The 22306-nt window shown below is 48.5% G+C and overlaps 1 protein-coding gene across 6 annotated transcripts in view; it reads right to left on the minus strand.

Annotated features, from left to right (window-relative positions):
• The window catches only part of Adck1 (aarF domain containing kinase 1), a 95141-nt gene that overhangs the window by 43464 nt on the left and 29371 nt on the right, over positions 1–22306 (minus strand). For all 6 annotated transcript variants that reach the window (XM_075947925.1, XM_075947927.1, XM_075947922.1 and 3 more), the window contains exon 4: positions 15738–15941. In XM_075947925.1, coding sequence (XP_075804040.1) covers positions 15738–15941 — 204 coding nt within the window. The remainder of the gene's footprint in view (positions 1–15737; positions 15942–22306) is intronic.

A 22306-nucleotide genomic window follows, 5' to 3' on the forward strand; every position in this document is an offset into this window, starting at 1 on the left:
CATAACACAGGACCACACAATAAGAACGATGGCCAGGTGAGGGTCGGGGAGTGCACAAGCAGGCAATGCATGAGAGACGACAAACCCCAGTGCCCCGGCCTTGGACACTGGAGCTGTGCAGACTTAGAGACACTGTCCTCCCCGCTTCTACTCAAGATTCACATACCTCCCTGGGGGGACCCTTTCAGTACAAAGAGATTTTTCTTTGGACCATCAGCTCGCAAAAAACCAACATGGAGACTTATTAATTATGAAAGCTCAGCCTATAGCTTATGTTTGCCCCACTAGCTCTTATAACTTAAACTAACCCATTTGTATTAATTACATTTTGCCTTGTGGCTTTTTACCTCTCTTCCATCTTGCACCTCATGTTTCCTCTCCATGTTGTCCTCTGGCATCTCTCCAGCACCTAGATTCATCTTATCTTCTTCTTTCTCTGCCCACAAGTCCCACCTAACCTCTTCTTGCCTAGCTATTGGCCATTCAGTTCTTTATTAAACCAATTACAATGACACATCCTCACACATCGTAAAGAAATATTCAACACCCCAGCATGACACACCTGTACTGCCTAAATTGGCAGCCAGCTCAGGACACTTCACCTGTGTAGGGGTACCCAAAAGCCTTCTTGCTCCTTCTCTCTATGTCCTGTGTTGTGGTATATTATTTTAAGGTATGTTATATTTGTTTATGTTGTGGATTATTTGTTTTAATGATGCAAAGATGTACTGTACTGCATTCTTTTATGTTGCGTTTGTTTAACTCTGTAAAGCCGTGTTACTTTGCCTGTCTAAAACACCTAATTGGTCTAATGAAGAGCTGAACAGCCAATAGCAAGGCAGGAGAAAGGATGGGTGGGGCTGGTGGGCAGAGAGAATAAATAGGAGAAATCTGGGAGGGATGAAGGAGTGAGAAAAGATTCACTGACCTTTCCAATCCCATGAAGTTGCAACCCTTTCCTTCTAACTTGAAATTTCCAAACTATGTTCAAAGTCCATAGCAATCAGCATACACACAGCAACATATAGGTACACACGGTCAAGTAACATATATACCCAAGCCTGAATCTCTATCTAGATTCAGTCTACACCCAGGTTAAAGATGAATGCACACTGGCACATAAGTTGACTCATACTACATGTGCCTGTACAAACAAACATGCATACCCAAGTCTGATTCTCCATCTGGAGTCAGGCTACATCCCTGATGAGATGTGAAGTGCACTCAAACAAACATCCATGAAATAGGACCGCCACTAGGCATCAGGTTATTTCCCTGGTTAGAAATGTAAACATGCACACACACACATACACATAAACATGCAGATATAACACACATATATACATACAGATATTTGTATTGTGTACACACAGGAATATACACATTCACACATGCAGACACATAGACACATATGTGAATGTGCAATATAGGTGCATACATGCACATTTAGACAGACACACCTACACATACATGCATATGGAGCATACATTCACACAAACATACATGCACAAATACATGGATGCACATATATGTGAATGCATATGTATGCACATACATGTGCATGCATTCACATGCACAGGCACACACACACACAAGCACACACTTATTCTCTTCCCATGGGGTATAGGCCCCAAGAAGGGGCTCTCCTTGAAACAGGACCTCCGGAGCACATATTGCCACACAGGCCCAAGTTAGGAAATGGATTTGTTCCTGAAGCGCCATAAATGAAGCAGCAGGCCCACCTGGCTGACTCATAATCAGCATAAAAAATTGATTAGCCCTTTCCAGATTAAACATTATTGTTTCAGTGGTGAACATAAATCAGCTAGACATGCAGAGCGCACCTCCCTCTGCTGCCCAAGGGCAACATCAGGTGGAAAGCAGGTGAGGAGAAACAATGATGGGGGGCTCTTCCTGGAAGAGAGCACCCCTCCCTCCAACCACAGCTTGCACACAGAACAGAGGCTTCTCCAGAGGCGCACGCCAGTGCCTGACCATCTGTCCTTGCACTTCCTGAGGCCTCCACTTAGCCAACAGCTAATTGGCTCTTCAGGTAACAGGTCAAGGGCAGCCAGGCATAGAAGGCAAGATGGCAGACCCAGGGGAGACCAGAGCAAGGAGAACAACCTCACTGTCTCCTGAGTGAGTGTCACCAGTTTCACCAGACTAGGTCCTGGCTCAACCCAGTGGCCTTGAACCACGCCCACCTCCTCTTAGGGGCGGACTAACTAAAGTGGGTGTGTCTCTGGAGTCTTGCGCATTGACCAAGCTCCTCTGCCCAGTCCCTAGCTCATTCACTGCTGTGTGACCCTCATTCATCCAGTGTCTCTAAGTCTCACCTTCCACATCTAGGAACACTGGGCCAGGGACCCCAAACACACTTTACCAAGCTGCTCTGGGACTAAATGAGACCACGTTCTTTTTTTTTTTTTTTTTTTTTGGTTTTTCGAGACAGGGTTTCTCTGTGGCTTTGGAGCCTATCCTAGAACTAGCTCTGTAGACCAGGCTGGTCTCGAACTCACAGAGATCCGCCTGCCTCTGCCTCCCGAGTGCTGGGATTAAAGGCGTGCGCCACCATCGCCCGGCGAGACCACGTTCTTGAAAACACCAGTGTCCATGTCAGACAGAGGAGGCACTTAACAAATAAACAGTAAATAGTAGTAGCAACAGCAGCAGGAGCAGCAGCAGCAATAGTGGCAGCAGCCCCTCCTCTGCCTGCCCACCTTCTCTTAGGAATCACAGGAAAGCAGTCCCCGGCCAGGACAGGAACATCCGTGTAAAGCACAGGCCAGAGAAAGTTGGCTCATGACTTTGACCTCTCTGAACTGTTTGGCTGTCAGCAAAAATGAGTTTCCCCTCACGTAAGAATGAAGAAACCGGCCCTACCTGCTCCCTGGATCTTGCCTCTTCCCAGTTGCCCCTTCCATGTGAGCATCTTGACTACAGTCTTGGGAACTGACAACCCTAGGGGCAGCCATATGTAAGGAGGTTAAAAGGCTGGAGCATTAAAAACTGTGCTCCCTTTGCCCTGGGTGTGCAACCCCACCTCCCAGTTACTCCACAAGACTAAGTCCTCCCTGCCTACAATGGCAGCTGGTTTAAGAGCATAGGGGTATCAGTTGCCTCCCCTTCCCGCAGCCACATGACCACTTGCCACGTGGCAACCCCTGAGTTCTCCAAAAAAAATTCTCTGGAAGGCTTATCCTGGAGTCCACTTCTGGGAGAGCCCAAACTGAGAAGAACACCCACCACGTAGTGAGTGCTAGCATGCTATGCTCTATGGCAGACTGGCAGAGCCTAAACCCCACCTCTAGCCGTCTCTTCTTGAACCATCACCAACAATGAAACCACTTCTAGTTCAAGAGGAGACAAGGAGACAACCCTGCTCTGGCCTAGCCCCCAGCAGCCTGCAGAACCACTCCCCTTCTTGCTATCAAGGCGAGGGAATTCACAGGCTCTGTTCTGAGAGGTGATGAGGATGCTGCAGGCCCTCTGACAGCTCTGGGAGGCCCAAGGACAGCTGCCAGCTCCTCCAGAGCAATAGCCACAACATCTGTCTTCTACCCCTGCCCAACTGGTAACACTCACACTCTGAGATCTAAGGGCTGGTAGGAGGAAGAACCACCAATCCTGACCCACTCCACAGACCCGCCCCCTATGACACTGCACTGGTACCTTCTATTAGTTCTTCACTGTGGACTCTGCCTAAAGCATCATTAGATCCATGCCAGGCTTGCATGCACATGTTCCTGTTCGAGAACACACACTCACACATACACACGCTATCTATCTATCTATCATCTATCTATCATCTATCTACCTATCTATCTATCTCTCCTTTGAGTTTACTTATATATACTTTACTATATAGCCCCTGACTAATTAATGTCTCAGGGTCTCTGACTCTTCAACTAGGAAGTATGAATGTGAGGATGTCACCTTGACAGGATCTAGAATCTGGGCATATCTGAGGGAGTTTCTAGATTGAGTTAACTGAGGTAAGACAATTCATCCTAACTGACGAATCACAATCACAAGGGATGAGGAGGTCTTGAGTAAAATAAAAAGGAGAAACAAGCTGAGCACAAACACAATCTCATTCTGTGGCTTAGCTACCAATGCAGTGTGAGCAGTGGCCTCACACGCCTGCTGCCGTGATTCCCTTCCCATGGCTGCCTGTGTCCATGAACTGTGAGCAGTGGCCTCACACGCCTGCTGCCGTGACTTCCTTCCCATGGTTGCCTGTGCCCATGAACTGTGAGCCAAATAAATCTATCGTGAAGTTGCTTTGTCAGTTGTTTCGTCATAGCAACGGAAATGAACTAATACTGAGAAGACAACTACTGAACCCTGTATAGCACCTGGCAGAAGCCACGTTGTCTTGATCTGTAATGTTACAAAACAAAATAGGGAGGGCTCATTCTCTCCTAGGGGCAAAGCTGTAAAGAGAGTGGAAATGGCCAGGGCCGTCTGGTCCTGGAGAAAACTAACTGTAGTGAGTACGACGTGCAGGGAGAGGTTGAGAGGAGAGATACTAAGACTCAGGAAGACTACACCGAAGTGTTGTGGAATAATCTTTTTGTGCACTGTGGATATGTGTCACTCTGATTGGCTTAATAAAAGGGTGAACGGCCAATAGCCAGGCAGGATTTTCAGGCACAAAGGATGCTAGGAAGAAGAGCGGAGACGGGAATAGACACAAAGAAAGCAGGAAAGCAGGATAAACAGTACAGAGATGAGGTAAACAAGCCTCGGGGCAGAACGTAGATTAATAGAGACGGGTTAATTTAAATTCTAAGAGATAGTTAGAAACAAGCCTGAGCTATCAGTCAGTCTTTCATAATCAATAATAAGTCTCCATGCCATTATTAGGGAGCCTACAGTCTGGACAAAAAAAACCAACTCCACCGAAGTCCACCCCTGCCCCTCCTTAGGTTCATGTTCCCCTAGAACTTAGGCACATACGTTAAAATCCTTGAGCTGCAATTAGCTAAGTCAAATGAGGTCATACTGGAACAAGGTGGACCCTCAATCTAGTGAGCAATGGCCTTATAAAAAGGCCAGGTGACAAAGGAGTCTGAGGTTCGGGCTGTGCAACTACAAACCAACTCCAGAGAATGGCAGCAGCTGGCAGGAGCTAGATGAGAAAGGGCAGACCCTCCCCAAATCCTGCAGGTGTGTGTGTGTGGTTCAGGCCCAGCTTCCGGAACTGGGGGAGAATGACTTTGTCTTTTCAAGACACCCACCTGGACAGCCAGTTACTGAAAGTCTGGCAAAAACAACAGAGATGTCTCTTCTCAGACCTGGAAATGCAGTCAGAGGAGGGGTGGGAAACTTGGGATTATCCAACATAGAGCATGCGCCTACCCCTACACACCAGGGATTCTGTGGCCTGGAGGGATGGATTATGAAAATATATTTTCTTCCAAGTCCACAGGAGACCACAGGGTCTCAAGGGAGGAGTGAAGGCTCCTTGGATCCTGGGATCCAGTGATTCCTCAGGACCAGCCTCTCTCTGAGGCACTAAATTTCCACTCTGGACCACGACAGTCCAGGAGGAAGAACCCCAGATAAGAGCAGGGAGACACGAATTCGACTCCCCATTCCGCCACCCAGATGTCCCACACCATGCAAGTTTCCTCACTTAGATATACGGGGTTGAACAAGAAGGCTTCTAAATCCGCATGACCCGTCAGTCTGGGTTCTTATGGGTTGCTTCTGCCTAATCTACCTATTTATCTACAGACAGTGTGAAAGAAAATAGCTGTTTGTCAAAGCCCAGGAAGACCCAGGAACCAGAAGCTTCCTGCATATGCTTTGAGGGCTCGATACATCGGAAACACAGCTGACGGTTCCTGGCATTTACCCTACAGCAGGCCCTGTGCTGCGGATGGCGTGTCTGTTTTTTTTTTAATTGACACGTACTAATTGTGCATACTTATGAGTGTACAGAGATGACATCTCGATACGCACATACAACAGGTGATGATCAAGTCAGAGCAATCAGCATGTCCATCACCTGGACCGGTCCTCATTTCCGTAAACTGAGAACATCTGAAATACACAGCATAATACTGTGAGCTGTAGCCACCCACCTGGAGAACGCTACTGCTTTTTCCTCCTATCAGACTGCGGCTCCATACCCTCGGCCAGCCTCTCCCCAGCCCTACCTCCTCATACCCTTGTCCACCCCTGGTGACTATTCTACTGGCTACTTTCGGGTGGTGAACTTCTTCGGCTTCCATATATGAAAGAAAACCTGCCAGCATTTGCCCTTCAGTGCTTGGCTCATTTCACTTAACACAATGATCTCACAATGACATGTCACTGCAAGTAACAAAATTTCATTCTTTTTTGTTGCTGGATAATCTTCTCTCGCTTATATGCACCACGTTTTCTTTTGGGCACTTAGATGGGTACCAAATCTTGGCTCTCACAAATACTGCCTGATGATACAGATGTCTCTTTGCATGCTGATTCTTTAGACATGAACCCAGCAATGGGACCGCTGTATCATATGGTAGTCTCATCTTAGCATCTTGAGGAACCTCCACACTGTTTTCCACAGTAGATCAGAACGTGCAGGAGAGGCAGGGAATACTGAAACACACCAATAACCCCAGAACCTGGAAAAACGGGGCAATCTAATCTACATAGCAAGTTCCAGGTAAGCAAGGGCCACACAGCAAGATCCTATCTCAGACGGGGAAGAAAGTGTGGGAAATTCCCAGTTCTCTATGTCTTTATCTTTCTCACTATTGTCATTTTAACTGGGGTGAGGTGTCTCATTTTCAGGAGATGGGTTGTGAAGAGGTTGAAGGCTGAGGCGGGGTTTTTGCTGTGTATCCCAGGCTACACTTGAACTCACTATGTGTCTCAGGCTGGACGCCAACTTACAGGAATCCTCTGGTTTCCGCCTTCTGCTGGGCATACACTACCACTGATTAGCAATGGTGACTGCTTTGCTCAAATACTTATTAGCCACGTGTGCTGTGTCTTCTTTTGAGATCACCTGCATATTTCTTGCTGTTACTTGTTCTTGTTGCTTTTGAGACAGGGTCTCATCATGTGGCTCTCGTAGGCCTAGAACTCATTATGTAAACCAGGCTGGCCTGGAACCCATAGAAATTCTCCTGCTTCTGCCTCCCACGTGCTGGGACTGAGGGAACATACATCACATATATTTCTTAATAAGTCTTTTTCTTTTTCTATTGAGGTTGGGTATGGGGTTTTTACTGTGGATTTTATGCCTTCATTGAGTAGAGTAGACAGCCTGCAGATACTGTCTCCCACTCTGCGGGTTCACTTCAATCGGTTGACTGTTTTCTGTGTAGAAGCTTCTTCAGTTGACAAGATCCTGGTGATCTAGTTTTTGCTCTTGTCTGTGCTTTTGAGGTCTTACCTAAAATACCACTGCCCCACCCCAGGTCCTGAAATGGAGCATTTCCAAACTGCCTGTATCTTCCAGTCCTTACCCCAGCCCTACTAATACACAGGTTCTTCGAACACCCCACCTACAGACAAGGGAACCACGGCTAGAAAGATCAGACCCAGGATGGCACAGAGCAAGACTCCAAGTCCAAGCCGAATAGACTCTCCATTCACCTAACACACCACTGCTAAGCACTTCCAGATGCAAGCCCTGGGCAGCGCCCTGAGGAGATCCCAAGATGCCAGTGCAGAGCTGACCAGACTGTAAGGCAGGGCACAGGATTTGGGTCTATGTCATATGCTTCAGATCTACAAGACAGTCCACCTAACCTGCCTGAGGAGGTTAGTGATGATTTCAAGAAAACAAAAACAACCCAATTCCAGGATTCCATTGAACAACATTTATCAATACCTACTGTTGGGCACCATGAGAGAGCCAGTACTAGAAAGTGACCAGCTATAGGTGTCAAAAAGGGTCCCTGAGCCGGGCAGTAGTGGTGCACGCCTTTAATCCTAGCGCTCGGGAGGCAGAGGCAGGCAGATCACTGTGAGTTACAGAGAAACTGTCTCAAAAAAAAAAAAAGTCACTGATCCTGACCAGGGTATCCGAGGAAACCACAGGAAGCTCAGGACCCCTTCTGAAATCACAGCTAACCTAGCAGGCAGGTGGTCATGGTGCCGGCTAGACATGGAGGTTCAAAGAACGGGGACAAATCCAGGGAGCACTTGGGGAGAGGAGAACAGAATAACACAGGGCAGATGTGGGAGATGGGTCAGCAGTAGGAGGACTCATGGCACTCACGGAGGACCTAGGTTCAGTCCCCATCACCTACACGATGGCTCTCAACCATCCGTAATGCCACCCCAGGGGAACTGACACCCACCTCTGACCACCATGGGTCCCAGGCATGCATGTAGGCAAAAGATTCTTCCACGTAAAACAAATAAATCTAAAAGTAAAAAATAAAAATAAAAGGACAGGAGCCCAGGGTGGCCCAGGCAGGACAGGCTACAAGACTGAGAGGTTCAGCAACGCCTGCTCTTCTCGCTGTGGGGCTCTCTGGACAGCCACGAGGGCCACATGAGCCCAGGTCGATATTACTCAACAAGTTACAATAGACTGGGCATAGTGGGGCACGCCTTTAATCACAGCACTCAGAGGTGCATCTCTGTGAGTTCGAGGTCAGCCTGGCCAAAAAATGAGACCCAAAACAGCTAGGGCTACATAGTGAGACCCTGTTTCAAAAAAAAAAAAGTTGCACCAATCAGAGGGAGACTAGAGAGGAGACTCAGCAGGCAGAGAGGAAGGAGCAGACTGAGGAGGACTGGGCAGGAGTTGGGGATATCAAAAGAGGACCAACCAGGCTGTGTAGCCATTGCTCGCCTCTCCTCCAGTAACTAATGGCAAGCCATCCATTGTGGCTGACGTTAATGCTTCCCGCCATCCGTCTCCTACTCATTAAATTACCATTTTGTGGCCAAAATCTCTCCCTCTCATAATTGATAAAAATCTCCTTTTGATGTTCGGCATTATTGGGGGAAAATGTTTTTTATTCTTCATTGTGTTTTTAATATAAATGTATTTTTTATCAAGATCTGCCGGGAAGGCAGGACGAGGACAAGCCTGCAGGAGGGGTACTCTCCTCCCGCCCCACACTGATCCTTCTGTTCCGTTCCCAGAACACTCCCTTGGTGGCCTTCTTAGAGACACTCTGGGGAGACAAGCCAGGTGCCAGGACAAACAAGGGTAGCATTCAGGCCAGGAAAAGCAGGTCAAAGGATCTACAGATGACTGCGGGCCAGTAAGACTAGCTGAGACCTGAGAACAAGCAAGCTGACCTCATCGGGCCCCTGCCGGAGTAAGAGCACCCACTGGGAACAGGGAGACGAGCAAGGACTCCCAGGGCTAACACCATACCTGCACAGGAGGGGCCCAGTAAACACATGTGCATAACAGGAGGACAGGGAGCAGACAGGTGGGCACCTGTGTTCAGTCTACCCATGCTCACCCACAGCAAGGCCACCCTCAGCAGAGTCTACAAGAAAAGAAATGGGAACTAGGAAGCCCAATGCCGCAAAGCTAATGAACCAACGGGGAGTTTGGCTCCTGCCTGTCAGTTGAATACAAACATCAGGTGTCATGTGAGAGGACCAGGGGTCCAAGCACACGGCTCTCCTCAAGGGCCATGTGGAGAACTGGGAAGGTTTATCTGGGCACCATCCTGACCTGCCCACTGTGCCCAGACACCAGAGCGAATGCTACCCTAGATGGAATTTTCTCTTTGGTTCTTTTGTCTGGTGCTGAGATCAAAGCCAGGGCCTTGCGAAAGCTAGGCAAGGACTTTCCCACTGAGCTACACTGGAAATCCAGAAGCTGGCTCTTGTCTCACACTGTCTCACTATGTAGACCAGGCTGGCCTCCAACTCTCAATCCTCCTGTCTCCACCTCCACAGTTCTGGGATTGCAGGCCTTCCCATCCAATTTATTAGGAAAACAGGTTGCCCTCCATATGTGAGTGGGCCTCATGCAATTAGATGATATCCCTGAAGCGAGAGGGAAGTCTGCCAGCAGATGGCCTTCACATTTGAACCTGAACTACAGCACTGGTCGCTCTGCCAGCTCTGGACTTGCTAACCTCTATAATCACATAATCCAATGTTTAAAAAGCCAATGTATCTCTCTATTTGTTTACATACATGCATATTATACATGCATATAAAAATACATATATTCATCTCGGTTCAGTTTCTCTAACTAACCCAGAGTAACACAGGAATGAAAATATCCCCAGCTCTGGCAGAGAGCTAAGAGCCTGAAGGAAGGGCGTTCTGCAGAGGACATTTTGTCTTACTTCCCACCAAGGTCGCCCTGAGCCAGCTGCAGTCCTATGTGTCCCTATCTTGGCTATCCCCTCCCCTACCTGCCCTTCCTTCCTGTCTTTGTTCTGGCTGGTATTGCACCCCACCGTGTTGTCTCTCTGGCCACTACCCACAGGTTGAATAATCAACTGACATCTTTAGGGCACAGGCTTCTTCTCTCGTCTTCTGAACTTTCGATCCGACCCGAGAAAAACAAGACAAATAAACCATCCTCCACGTGTTCCTGTGGGCATATCTACCTCGTCCTCATTGACACCCCAAGATCTCTTCTGAATCTCCATAGAAACTCCAGGCATGTATTCCACCAAGAACACTAAACACCTGCAACCTATAGCACTCATGAAAACATGATGCACTCAACCCTGGCAGCGATGGGAAGCCACACACACACACACACACACAAAAAAAAAGCTGTTTCTATATTCCTACACTCCTGACAGTGGAGTTCAGCCGCGTCTATATTCCTACACTCCTGACAGTGGAGTTCAGCCGCGTCTATATTCCTACACTCCCGACAATGGAGTTCAGCCGCGTCTATATTCCTACACTCCTGACAGTGGAGTTCAAGTGCAAAGGACTGACATAAACGTGTTCTGGAGGACAGAAGCCACACAAGGGCTTCCCCTAAACAACATTCCCACATTAGACTCTAGCCAGTGACCTCATTTTTAGCCTCTCACCCCGTTCCAGAGGTGATAGTCTATATTCCATGACAATAAACCCCCATCATTTCTCTTTGGATTGCTCTGTTTTGCTTTTCTGTATTTCAACAAAGTTTCCTTATACAGCCCAGACTGGCCTCAAACTCATGGTCCTCTGATGTGGGATGTCCTGCTGTATATGTGTTGTTTTTATTGGTTGATAAAGCTGTTTGGGCCAATGGCTTAGCACAGTAAAGTCGGGCAGGAAATCTGAACAGAGATATAGAGAGAGAGTAGGCAAAGTCAGAGAGATGCCATGTAGTTGCATAAGGAAGAAGACACACTGGAACCTTACTGGTAGGCAACAGCCTCATGGCAATATACAGATTAATAGAAATGGGTTAATTTAAGATGTAAGAGTTAGTTAATAAGAAGCCTGAGCTAATAGGCCAAACAGTGTTATAATTAATATAGTTTCTACGTGATTATTCAGGTCAGAGCAGTCTCAGTTTACAGCTCTCAGCCTCTGAGTGCTAGGATAATGGATGTCCATACTGTGTTTACATGCTTGGACCATTTGCTGAAATGTGATACATCCTGACTCACCTGTGTTTTTGGACAGGCGTGTGTGTGTGTGTGTGTGTGTGTGTGATCAAAGATGGCCAATAATCATTATCACTTCCTAAGTTCCACTATCCCCAAACCCACTTGTAAAAGAGAACCACATCTCTGCACTACTGAGCCAGTCAGGCTCAGTTTCTCAATGGCTTCCCTGCTCCACTATCTACATGTCACTCCCTTCCTCCTTCTTTTGCCCAGAACCCCTTCCAAGTCCTTCCCTCCCTCAGAGGCCCTTCAAAGCACGGCCTCTGCTCCTAAACACTACACTCTAGTCAACAAAGCTCAGTCACATCCTGCCTGTTGCCTCTCCTATGACTACACCTTTGCTGAGCCTGTGTCATCCACCCATGAGTCCCTCCTCCCATCTGCAACATCTCTAGCCCCACCAGTCTACGAAGAACCTTGGTCAGATACCACAGGTTTCAGAAGATCTCTCTGCTTAAATGGAACCACTCTCTTGAAAACCCCTTGGACCCTCGTGTGACCGGGCATTTATTGCCTAGATCAGTCTATCTCCTGTCATGGGGTCTGGAATAAGGTAAAACCATTCCACATCAGGTTCAAAATAGTTCCCTTTTCGCATATTCCAGCTGTTTCTAGAAGCAAGGAAAAAAGAAGAAGGAAGGAAACGGTGTTGAGCCATCCAAAAGGCTGTTAGAACTGGTGGGAGGCCCCAGAGGGTACCTCCCCAGGTGAAGAAGACATAAGGTTGGGTTCATGGCTGTCCAGGGGACTCATACATGAGGCCAAAGTCTGGGTGGGGGCAGGAGGTGCAGAATTCTTGCCTCAGGATTAGGAAACAAAGAGAGACGGGATGGGGCTAACAATTCCCTTCAAGGGTCCCTATGATGGTCAGTCTTAGCGGTCAATGTGATGGTATTTAGAATTATCACAGAAATGAACCTCCGTGTGTCTGTAAAGAATCCTCTCCGTTGGGTTAACTGAAGTAAGAAGACCCACCTTGAAAGGCCTGTGGCAGGCTGGGGTCCCGAGTCGAATGAGAAGGAGGCAGAGCTAAAAAGCAGCATTCACTGCCATGGGCTTCCTGACTGCAGGTTCACTGTGACGGCCTCCCACTCCTGCCACCGTGCATGACGGATTTCGTGACGGACTTTGTGACGGACTGTGCCCTCAGACCGAGAGCCACAATAAACCCCTCCGTCCTGGCATTGCTTCTTATCCGGTATTTACCACAGCAATAAGAAAAGTAACTACGGCAGTTCCCGATGGCCTGAGGTCCTCCCGAGGGGAGGTAGAATGCCAGGGGTCCAGGGCTCAAGCCTTTAAAACACAGAGCTTTGGAGAACAGAACAGACAACAGCCTTGTGACTTAGGCCTGCACCTGCCCCCTTCATGGTGAAGAGGTGTTAGTCTGGCTTCCTTGGGTCATGCCCAAGAATAAAAAGAGCCTGAACCTCATTCCCAGGGCATCCCTTGGCAGGAAAGGGCCGGGGCTCCACCACACACCCCTGACTTGTGAACTTAGGTGCCATCTGCTGGCCAAGGAAGGTACTGCATTTGGACCTGCCGCCCTAAGGGTAGTCAGGAAACAGGGTTGACTCAATCCAAGCCATGGTCACTTCTGAGATAGCAGGAAATGTCCCTTTCTTTAGAGACCAGCTCTTGGGCCTCCTTATTACTTTCTGCTGACCTTCACTTAGCCAAATGTCCCTCAGAACTCTTCTAATCCAGTCCCTACGCAAGGATGAAGCCCTTCGGTGACCTTTTCTCTACACCGATAGGACCACCTGATGCCAAGGAGCTGGGATTCATCTGGAACCAAATGTAACCATGGAGTTAAGAGTACAGGGATGCTGTAGACTCCATCTTGTGCACCATCCCTAGAGTGGAGATGCCCTCTTAGACCAGCCTGAACTACCTGGAACAGGAAATGGCTTCAGTGTACAACTGATGTTCAGGGACTCTGTGGGTGGAAAGGGTCCTGGAGAAACACGTGAAAGCATCCTCCACTCCTGCCCACCCTTGCTGTAGTCTGAGAAGCCGGCGTACTCACACAGTCTTTGAACTTGGGATGATCTTAAACTTAACTTGGCTGATGAGCCAAGGACTGGGGAGCTAGGAAAAGAGTGATATATATGATATTCAGTTTCTATATCCTGGAAACGAGGGGCGGAGCCCGGCTGCCATAGGAGGGCCTGCAGCTGGAGGGGGCAGGAATTCGCGCAGCCTGTCAATGCTGTCCTTAAAGAGAGAGTTCTTCCCCAGCAGTGTCATGGGAGGGGTTGGGGGAGGAGAGAGCGCAGAGTGAGTGATTTCCTCCGCCCTCACACCCCCACACTCACCTACCCTGCCTCCCACACAGCCCCGTTCCCCTCCCCTCCACCCACAGATGAAAAAGTGTGTCACCAGGGAACAAATGCCACCTTCCCAGGGGGTGGGGGGACTGCCTGAGTACCTATGGCACTGGAGGTTTCTAAGCCCCCCAGCAATGAGGGACAGCCACTCAGAACTGTGACCTGGACACCACTCTTGCAAGAGAAATACAAACTGGGGCAGTAGCCATACAACTGCTAGGCTTAGGACTACGTGGCTAGAGGAAGCTGGAGAAGTCGGCCTGATACTCAGGAGACATCTTCCAAGCCCAGACATTCTGCGGCCAGCTGGTTGGCCCGCTGTGACTGCTGACACCTCTGACCTTTCACTTCCCCCTGCCCTGGCCTGGTGTAGAAGCCACTGACCTATTCTTGCCCCACCCCTCACCCAGATGATCCCAGGGGTTAATCTTCTACCACCCCTCTCTCACATCCACCCCTGCTGAGCTGCCACGTGCCAGCAGTGATGCCTCAGCACTGTTATTTCGTTTCAGCTTGGGAGGGGGGTGAATCTCACACTGTTGGAAGCCAGAGGCCAACAGTCTCAGTGAGAAGCAAAGGCAGGCCGGGCTAGCACCAGGTCAACCCTGACCCTGCTGTGCTGGGCTCCTCTACCCCAGCCCTGCCCCTCCTGTGCTCCAGCCCTAAGTCGGGTCTGCCATTCATTCCTTCTCTCTCCTTCTGGAAGAATCATTCCTCAGAGTTGGAGGCATCTGTGTCTGACCCAGGCCCCACAGAATCAGACCATGAGCCTCTGCAGGCCAGGCCATCGCTGATAGGCAGGCACCCCTTGTCTGGGTGCTGGATACTTACCACCAGCTCTAAATATCAGGAAGGGGGCCTCTGTGCTCAAATTGTGCTCAAATTTTAGCACACAGTGTCTCAAGGCTGGGCCTGAGCTGCTGCTCAGCCACCTGCAGTGGGTACTGTAATCCTTCCCCGTGTCCAGAGCAAACCAGTGGGGGGGGGGGGGGGGGGCCAAGCAACCATACCCAGGTTTAGCAAAACAAAGCAAAAAACACCTTGCAGGTCACCATCTTGAGGGTGAAGGTGAGACAAAGACCCTTTCTTCTCTTTCTCTGTCACTCCAGGGTACAGAACAGACATGACAAGTTGAGTTTTGAGGAGCTCAAGTGCCTCTACTTTAAGGAAGCTTTTTTTTTTTTTTTTTGAGATAGGGTCTCACTATATAGCTCTGGCTGTCCTGGAATTCACTACATAAACCAGGTAGGCCTCGAACTCATAGAGATCCACCTGCCTCTGCTTCCCAAGAGCTGGGATTAAAGGCAAGCAGCAGAAGCCTTCTGAGTGACAGAGACCACTGGAAATAGAATGGAGGAGGACCTCGGGCAGTAAGCATTCCTTCCCTGGAGATCAAGCAGGCTGGATAAGTGTCTACCAGAGGAGCCAATGCAGTGAGCCGGACGGTCTGCTGACGGCATCCTAGCACAATGTGTTATCCCTCGGCTGCAGTGGAGTCTGCACTAGTTCTCACCTCACACGGCTGTGAGGACTAACTGTGACAGTGTCACACACGACACTCATCAGCATGCAGTAAACCCCGAGCAGCTGACTGTATTAGGTCAAAGCATCCAAACCACCTTAGGTCACCAGCCAACATTGCTGAATATGGACATCTCATATTTCAGCTGATATTTTTTTCCTGATGGTCACTGAGGCTCCTTCTAGCTTCTGGTTTAGCACTGAATGTTGCTGAGACACCTGATTCCACATCAGTGATGGCCACTCAGTACCCTAGGCCCAGGCAGCAGGAACTCTTTTGTAAGGGCTCCCCTTTGTTCCGGTCCCTCCCTGCTCCAGAACAAGGTACCTCCTTGCCCAGGTCTTCCCGGATGACCTGTCGGACCTCTTGCATGCTGCTCTGTGGGGCCTGACTGTGCAGCACCTTCAGCGTGCTGGTGTACTCCTCTGGCAGCAGGTAGTCCAGAGCCCCCAGGTGCTGGCCCACCTTGATGAAGGTGCCCCGGTTGGCACAGCAGAGCTCACAGAGACGTCTGGCGGAGCGGAGATGCACCTGCAAGGGACAGGCAAGCCAGAGAAGTGAGAGCAGCCTGTTCCTTAGACAGTATTCCCTTCTGCCTCTCTGCTCAAACACCTTTGTTTACTTCCCAGTGCCCAGGGCAGGTACACACACATACACATGCACACACACATACACACACGTGCACACACACATGCATACAAACACACAAACACATGCACACACATATGCACGCACACACATGCACACAAACATGCATACACACATGCACACACACATTCATATACACACACATGCACACATGCATGCACACACACACACACACACCCCTCTTTTCATCTTTTACTTTCCTGGTCCCCAGAGAAGTCAATTCTAATCTCACACTGAGACCAGCCTCTGCACACAGCCTGGTGATTCCAGTCTCCTCCCATTCTATCAAAGCTTAACTGGACGGAGCCTCGCTCACCACACAGCTATTAACCAAGACAAACGTACTGGCTCGTTCAAGGGTATACCGAGCTAATACTTCTGCCACCTACTCCCCAGCCATCGAATACTTCAAGTTGTTTGCAGTTCCCCCACTGACAGGTTGATAACAGTAATAATAGTAAATAATAACAACTATTCATATATATCATATTTTTTAATCCTCAAAGTAGTTCAGGGAGGCAGAGTTGATACCTTTAAAAGTAAGAAAATCAGTTGTCTTATTTAGAAAATAGAAACAAATATCCAAGGAAAGGCTACAAAACACTCCAAGTCTGGGGCTTCATTCCCACACATGGAGCAGACAGCTGGGCAGGTTTTCAATGACGGGACCCTTTATTGACACTCTGATGTGACTTGGTCCTACCTGCATTGAGAGGCATCCCTACATGCATCCAGGCTGGTTCTCCTGAGTCATCAGTCGAGTCCAGCTAAAGGTCTTGAGATTAGGGGGTCCTACCTTATTAGGTGTCAGATCCCGGAGTTACAGATAGTTGGGTGCTGGAAATTGAACCCAGGTCCTCTGGAAGAGTAATCAGTGCTCTTAACTACTGAGCCAGCTCTCCCGCCTGGGAGCTACAGCTTCTGAGTAAAGATGGGCCCGGCATGTAATTTAGGAGACAAGGAGCCCCAGTGTGCTATGGGGACCTGTTATCTGCTTCCACCAACAAGGTAGCAAAGGAGTTTGAACCCTGAAGACAGACTTACACTCCCAGGTGCCAAGAAGAAGAATGATATAATTTGCAATAAACCCAGGTGAAGAGTTAACCCGGATGGAAGAAATGTCTTCCTGTAAATTTAGTTGCCGGGTGAGTCACACAGCACACTGTTCCTTTAGACAGTAGTTCTCAACCTCTGGGGATCAAACAACCTTTTCACAGGGGTTGCCTAAGACCATCAGAAAACACAGACATTTAAATATGGTTCATAACAGTAGCAAATTATAGTTATGAAGTAACAACAAAAATAATTTGATGGGTGGGGCTTGCCACACGGAGAGATTGTATTAAAGGGTCACAGCATGAGGAAGGTTGAGAACCCCTCTTCTGATAATAAGAAGAGAAAGTTGGGGGCTGGTGGGATGGCTCAGCAGTTGAGAATGCTTGCTGCTCTGGCAGAGGACTTCGTTTGGTCCCCAGGACCCACATAGGAGCTCAAAAACCGTCTGTGACTCCAGTTCCAAGGGATACGTGCCTTCTGACCTCCGTAGGAACTCAGCACACGCATGGGTCACACCCACACATGTGGGCAAACACTCAGACACACAGACTAAATAAAAATTTAAGAAAAGAAAAAAGAACCCTGCAGCCCTGAACACCCCCGTCCCAGCTCCAGGCTGTCTTCGGGCCCACAGGGACCCATCCATTTCCAACCCTGTTGTATGGCTCTGACGCTCATCACAACCCATTCTAAGGGAAAGCTATGGTCCCACAACCCCACCCCCCTCAGTGGAGTCCTCCAGCCTTGATGCAGACGGGGTCCAAGGGGCACTAATAGTCTGCTTCCTCTAGCAGGAAACAGTAAGAAATTATTCTGGCCTTGGAGAGTGACCCCAGAGGAGTTAGAGTTGGGAGATCCCTGCGAAGTGCAAGAACGGGGAGCTGAGGATGCAGCTCACTGGCAGAATGCCTGTCTAGCATCCCTAGGGCTCGGTTCAGTCCCAGAACCACAAAGAACTAAAACCAGGACGAAGCTATTCAGTGTCAGGCAGTGGAAGGACGTACGGAGCCGGGTTAAGTTAGCCATAGCTGTCGAGGCTAAGCTGGAGTTCTGAGACGAGATGATGTGGGCTGTTGTGGGCAAACGACTCAGAACGTGTGAGTCTGTGTGGGGTCAGAGGCCAACATCCAATGTCCTCTTCAATCACACTCCACTTCAATCTTTGAAACAGGTTCTGCCACTGAAGCTGGAGCTCGTCCAGACCTCTACACTGGCTGGCCAGTGAGCTCCAGGGCCCCACCTGCCTCCTGCCCCTAAAGGTAAAAGATATTAGTAAATCAAACCCCTGTAAATGGAACCATCTACACTGCCTCTCAGCTATGGCTCCGCCTCTTCTCTGATCCCAAAGCTAGGCATCAGGTTTGGGCAGCAGGGGGATTCTTTAAGGCCTAAACAGAGGCCAAACATTGCCCTTCATGGTTCCAGGATCCAGAAGAGATGAGCAGCCAGCTGGAGCAGGCACGGCTCAACCTAGAACCTCACAGGTTAGTGGTGGCCGTACCCTCCACATCTTGTGGTCTCCTTCTGTGAGCCAACCAATGCGCTCCATAACATGTTGAGCACCCAACCATCTGTCCCTACAGTTTAGCTTGCTGCCATACCCACTAACAAGTTGCTCTGCCAGCCAGCAGGCTGCCCGAGAGGTGGAAAGAGCTTGGCTACCTCATCAGACCCAGCCTTGTTCTCTGCCCCAGCATCTCCACGAGTAGCTGCTATGTGCGTTTACCATTATCGCCATTAGAATCTCATTGGACCGCTTTTAAGACTTAGCCATCTTTCACTATTTAATAATTCTTTACATCCAATTTCCTCCGTTCAAATTACTTATGTGATTAGAAGCTGGGTGATACACAGGGCTAAACCCTGGAATTAAATTTGCAATGATTAAGATGAAAATTGAGGGATTTTTCAGATCAAGGAAACTATTAAAGCCAGTGTGTGTGTGTGTGTGTGTGTGTGTGTGTGTGTGTGTGTGTCACTGTGTGTATGCGTGCCACTATGTGTACAGCATATGTTGCTATGTGTGCCTGTATGTTATGGGGTGCCCTGGGAGCAAGTGTGTGTATGCACATGTGTGTATCATTGGAAAGACCTGCCACTGTGCTCTTTAAGCTAGATTCCCATCTACATGTCCCTTTGGCTGTGAGTCCTTAGAAAACATTGGCCTCATCCTGTCCAGCACCTCCAAAAGGAAACAGGGTTCACTGTCCCTCATCTGTGGCTTGAAACAGTGACAAACGTATATCTTTTTTTTAATTCATACTTTTAAAATATTTATTTATTTATTATGTATACAATATTCTTTCTGCATGTATGCCTGAAGGCCAGAAGAGGGCACCAGACCTCATTACAGATGGTTGTGAGCCACCATGTGGTTGCTGGGAATTGAACTCAGGACCTTTGGAAGAGTAGGCAATGCTCTTAACCGCTGAGTCATCTCTCTAGCCCCAAATGTATATCTTGACACAGAGGAATGGTCACCTTCAAACACTGTCTAAGCAACACAGGGATCCATGGTTCACCCAAACCCACGGAGACCACCAACCCTGGCTCAACTATCAGCTCCTGGGTACAAAGGCTATATGTGCCTACAATATAGTCTGTGTAGCTCAGGGTAAGTCACCCAGCCACCAAAAATGTAGACCAAAAATGATGACAAAGATAGGTCATATACTCACAAAACTGGGATCCATGAAACTGTGTCAGCACCTATTGCAATATGGCACCCCCATTTCCACTAAAGACGCCCTAAGGTCACCTTCATTCAGCTTCTAACACACACAAACACACACAACACTCAGAGACAAAGAGCATTGCCACTTACAAAAAACTTAAAATATTCTGTTATGGTGAAAAACCCAAATGCTGAACACCAGAGTAACATGCAGACCTCCAGGGTCCCTGCACTGCTCCAGCTCCCACAGGTCCACTGTCCTTTTGGATCAGAAGCCAGGCTCATTCTAACATTCAGGAAAAGTTCCTGGCAATACGAAGTTTCTGACTTTCACTCACTCCATGGTGCCTGAGCCTGCTGGTGGCACGGAATCCATGGAGGAATGGAATCCATGGAGAAATAGAATGATTCCTTCTTTCTGGGACCATCTTCCAGCCATACACATACGCTTGATGAACAAAGCATCTCCTGACCTCGTCACCCTCTTGAAGCACGCATCTTTGAGCTCAAACACACCCAGAAGTATAAGAGAGATGAGGTGATAGACAAGACTGCCCAGTCAACTTCCTGTGATATAAAAAATGCTCTGGTCTATGGCCCACAGAGCGGCTAGAAAGTTCTAGGCCCTCTCACAAAAAGTAAGAGATGGAGCGAGGAAAGAAAGGAAGGAGAGAGGGAGGGAGAGAGGGAGAAGATAGAAATACACATAGAAGCGGAGTGTTATTCTAAACATACAGACTTCAGGGTCCCCTCAGAGACCTCCAATTCCTGCCTCTACCTCTGACGTCTGGTACCCATCTGCTCACTGGACCACAGTTATGCACTTACCTAGGACCTGGCTTCACTCATCAATTGGATGTAAGGGCGCAGCACCCCCTCACCAAGATCCCCAACACTTGCCTCCCATCCCCACTGAACTATCACAGAACAGCTGGCATGGTCTCCCTGCCCGGGCTCCTTCTCCCTTCTCACTCCCAGTTCAATAACATGCCTTATGATTACCTCATTATCACCTTGCTGTAATGAGTTTTAATCTGGCCCATATTAATTAAAAGCATTGTCATTCGACAGCTTGGTTTGTGGTTTGAGGGGGGGGACAATGAATGACTAATAAGATAAACCCAGGGCTGATTAATTACTGATCTGAGCCAATGGAGCAAAGGCCCAAGCAGGACCATTCTCTCTCTCTCTCTCTCTCTCTCTCTCTCTCTCTCTCTCTCTCTCTCTCTCTCTCCATGGGAGAAGGAGCCCTACCTCCCCAAACTTGGCAGAAAGGTACCAACATCAGACTGAATCCACAGGTACCCCATCAGAACTGATCAAGTTTGGGGATATCATGAGACAAGTGCCCCACAAAAGATGGGAAGGAGTGGGGGACAGTGAAAGATAAAGTCATAGATTCCAAATGGAGTCAATCAATCTTGAAGGTGATTAAGTCTATTGTGCGCATGTCATAATGAGCTCATTGCACTGCACATTAACATGTGCATAAAGAAGACAAAGATGAGCACAGAGACAATGACAATGAACAGCAGCATCACCATGGGCAAGTTACACAACTTCTCACAACTCGGTTGTCACGTCCATAAACAATAGCTACCTCATGGGGTTGCTGGGAAGTGGGTCATATATGCGCTACTCTTTGCCAAAGCAGGTATTTCTATACTTGTTGTAGGGGAATCCGAGAAGCGTTTTAATCAAGTATGGTAAGATATATAAGCACTGCCATAATTATAATGAAGGAAAGTTTAGAATTTTAGTCACAAATCCCCAGAAGTCATGGCATACCACATGGGGTGTCAAGGAAAACTACCAGGGTAGGTAGAAAACATGGACAGAAGTCTTTGTTGCAGTTTCTACAGGAAAGACAGGTGAGACAGCAGCTTAGGACTGGCTGGCTTGAGTCGTTACTACAGGCTCTGGAGCTCAGAAGCTGTGCCTAGTTGACTGGGACCTGGTCCTGGACATTTAGAGCTAAGGGAATGAAGCCTTGAGTGTAAGAGCTGAAGGGAAGTGGCTGGAGAATATGGATTCTGCATCGGTAGGTTTGCCTACAAAAGTCACAGCGCCAAGAGAGACGCTAGCCCTCTCAGACTCAGTCACTGAGAGGAAAAGCCCGTCTAATGCCTACAAAGAACTAGGACTTCAAAGCATGCAAAGATAGAAAATTCCACAATAGCTAATATGATCCTCTAGTTTTACTCCCTCAGCAGCCTCCTCCTGTCCCATGCACTGAGGGCACAAAGGCCAGCATTACCTGCCCAGACTGCTCTCCAACCATGAGCTGGACAGAGTCAGAGCTCTGACATCACACTAGTGTCCAATCAGTGTCTCAAGCATAGCATGTCCTTCCCACCACACCATGACCATAAAACATGACCCCCCACCAGCCCCATGCTTCCCCACCTAAGGGAATGGCAACTCTAAACTTTGGAGTCTCACTGGCCATAGACCTTGATGTCCCAAAAAGGGGTTTCTCTTACCTTCACATTTGGAACACAAAACAGTGCTTTGAAAG

Source organism: Microtus pennsylvanicus, chromosome 14 (genome assembly GCF_037038515.1).
Source record: "Microtus pennsylvanicus isolate mMicPen1 chromosome 14, mMicPen1.hap1, whole genome shotgun sequence".
NCBI lineage: Eukaryota > Metazoa > Chordata > Mammalia > Rodentia > Cricetidae > Microtus > Microtus pennsylvanicus.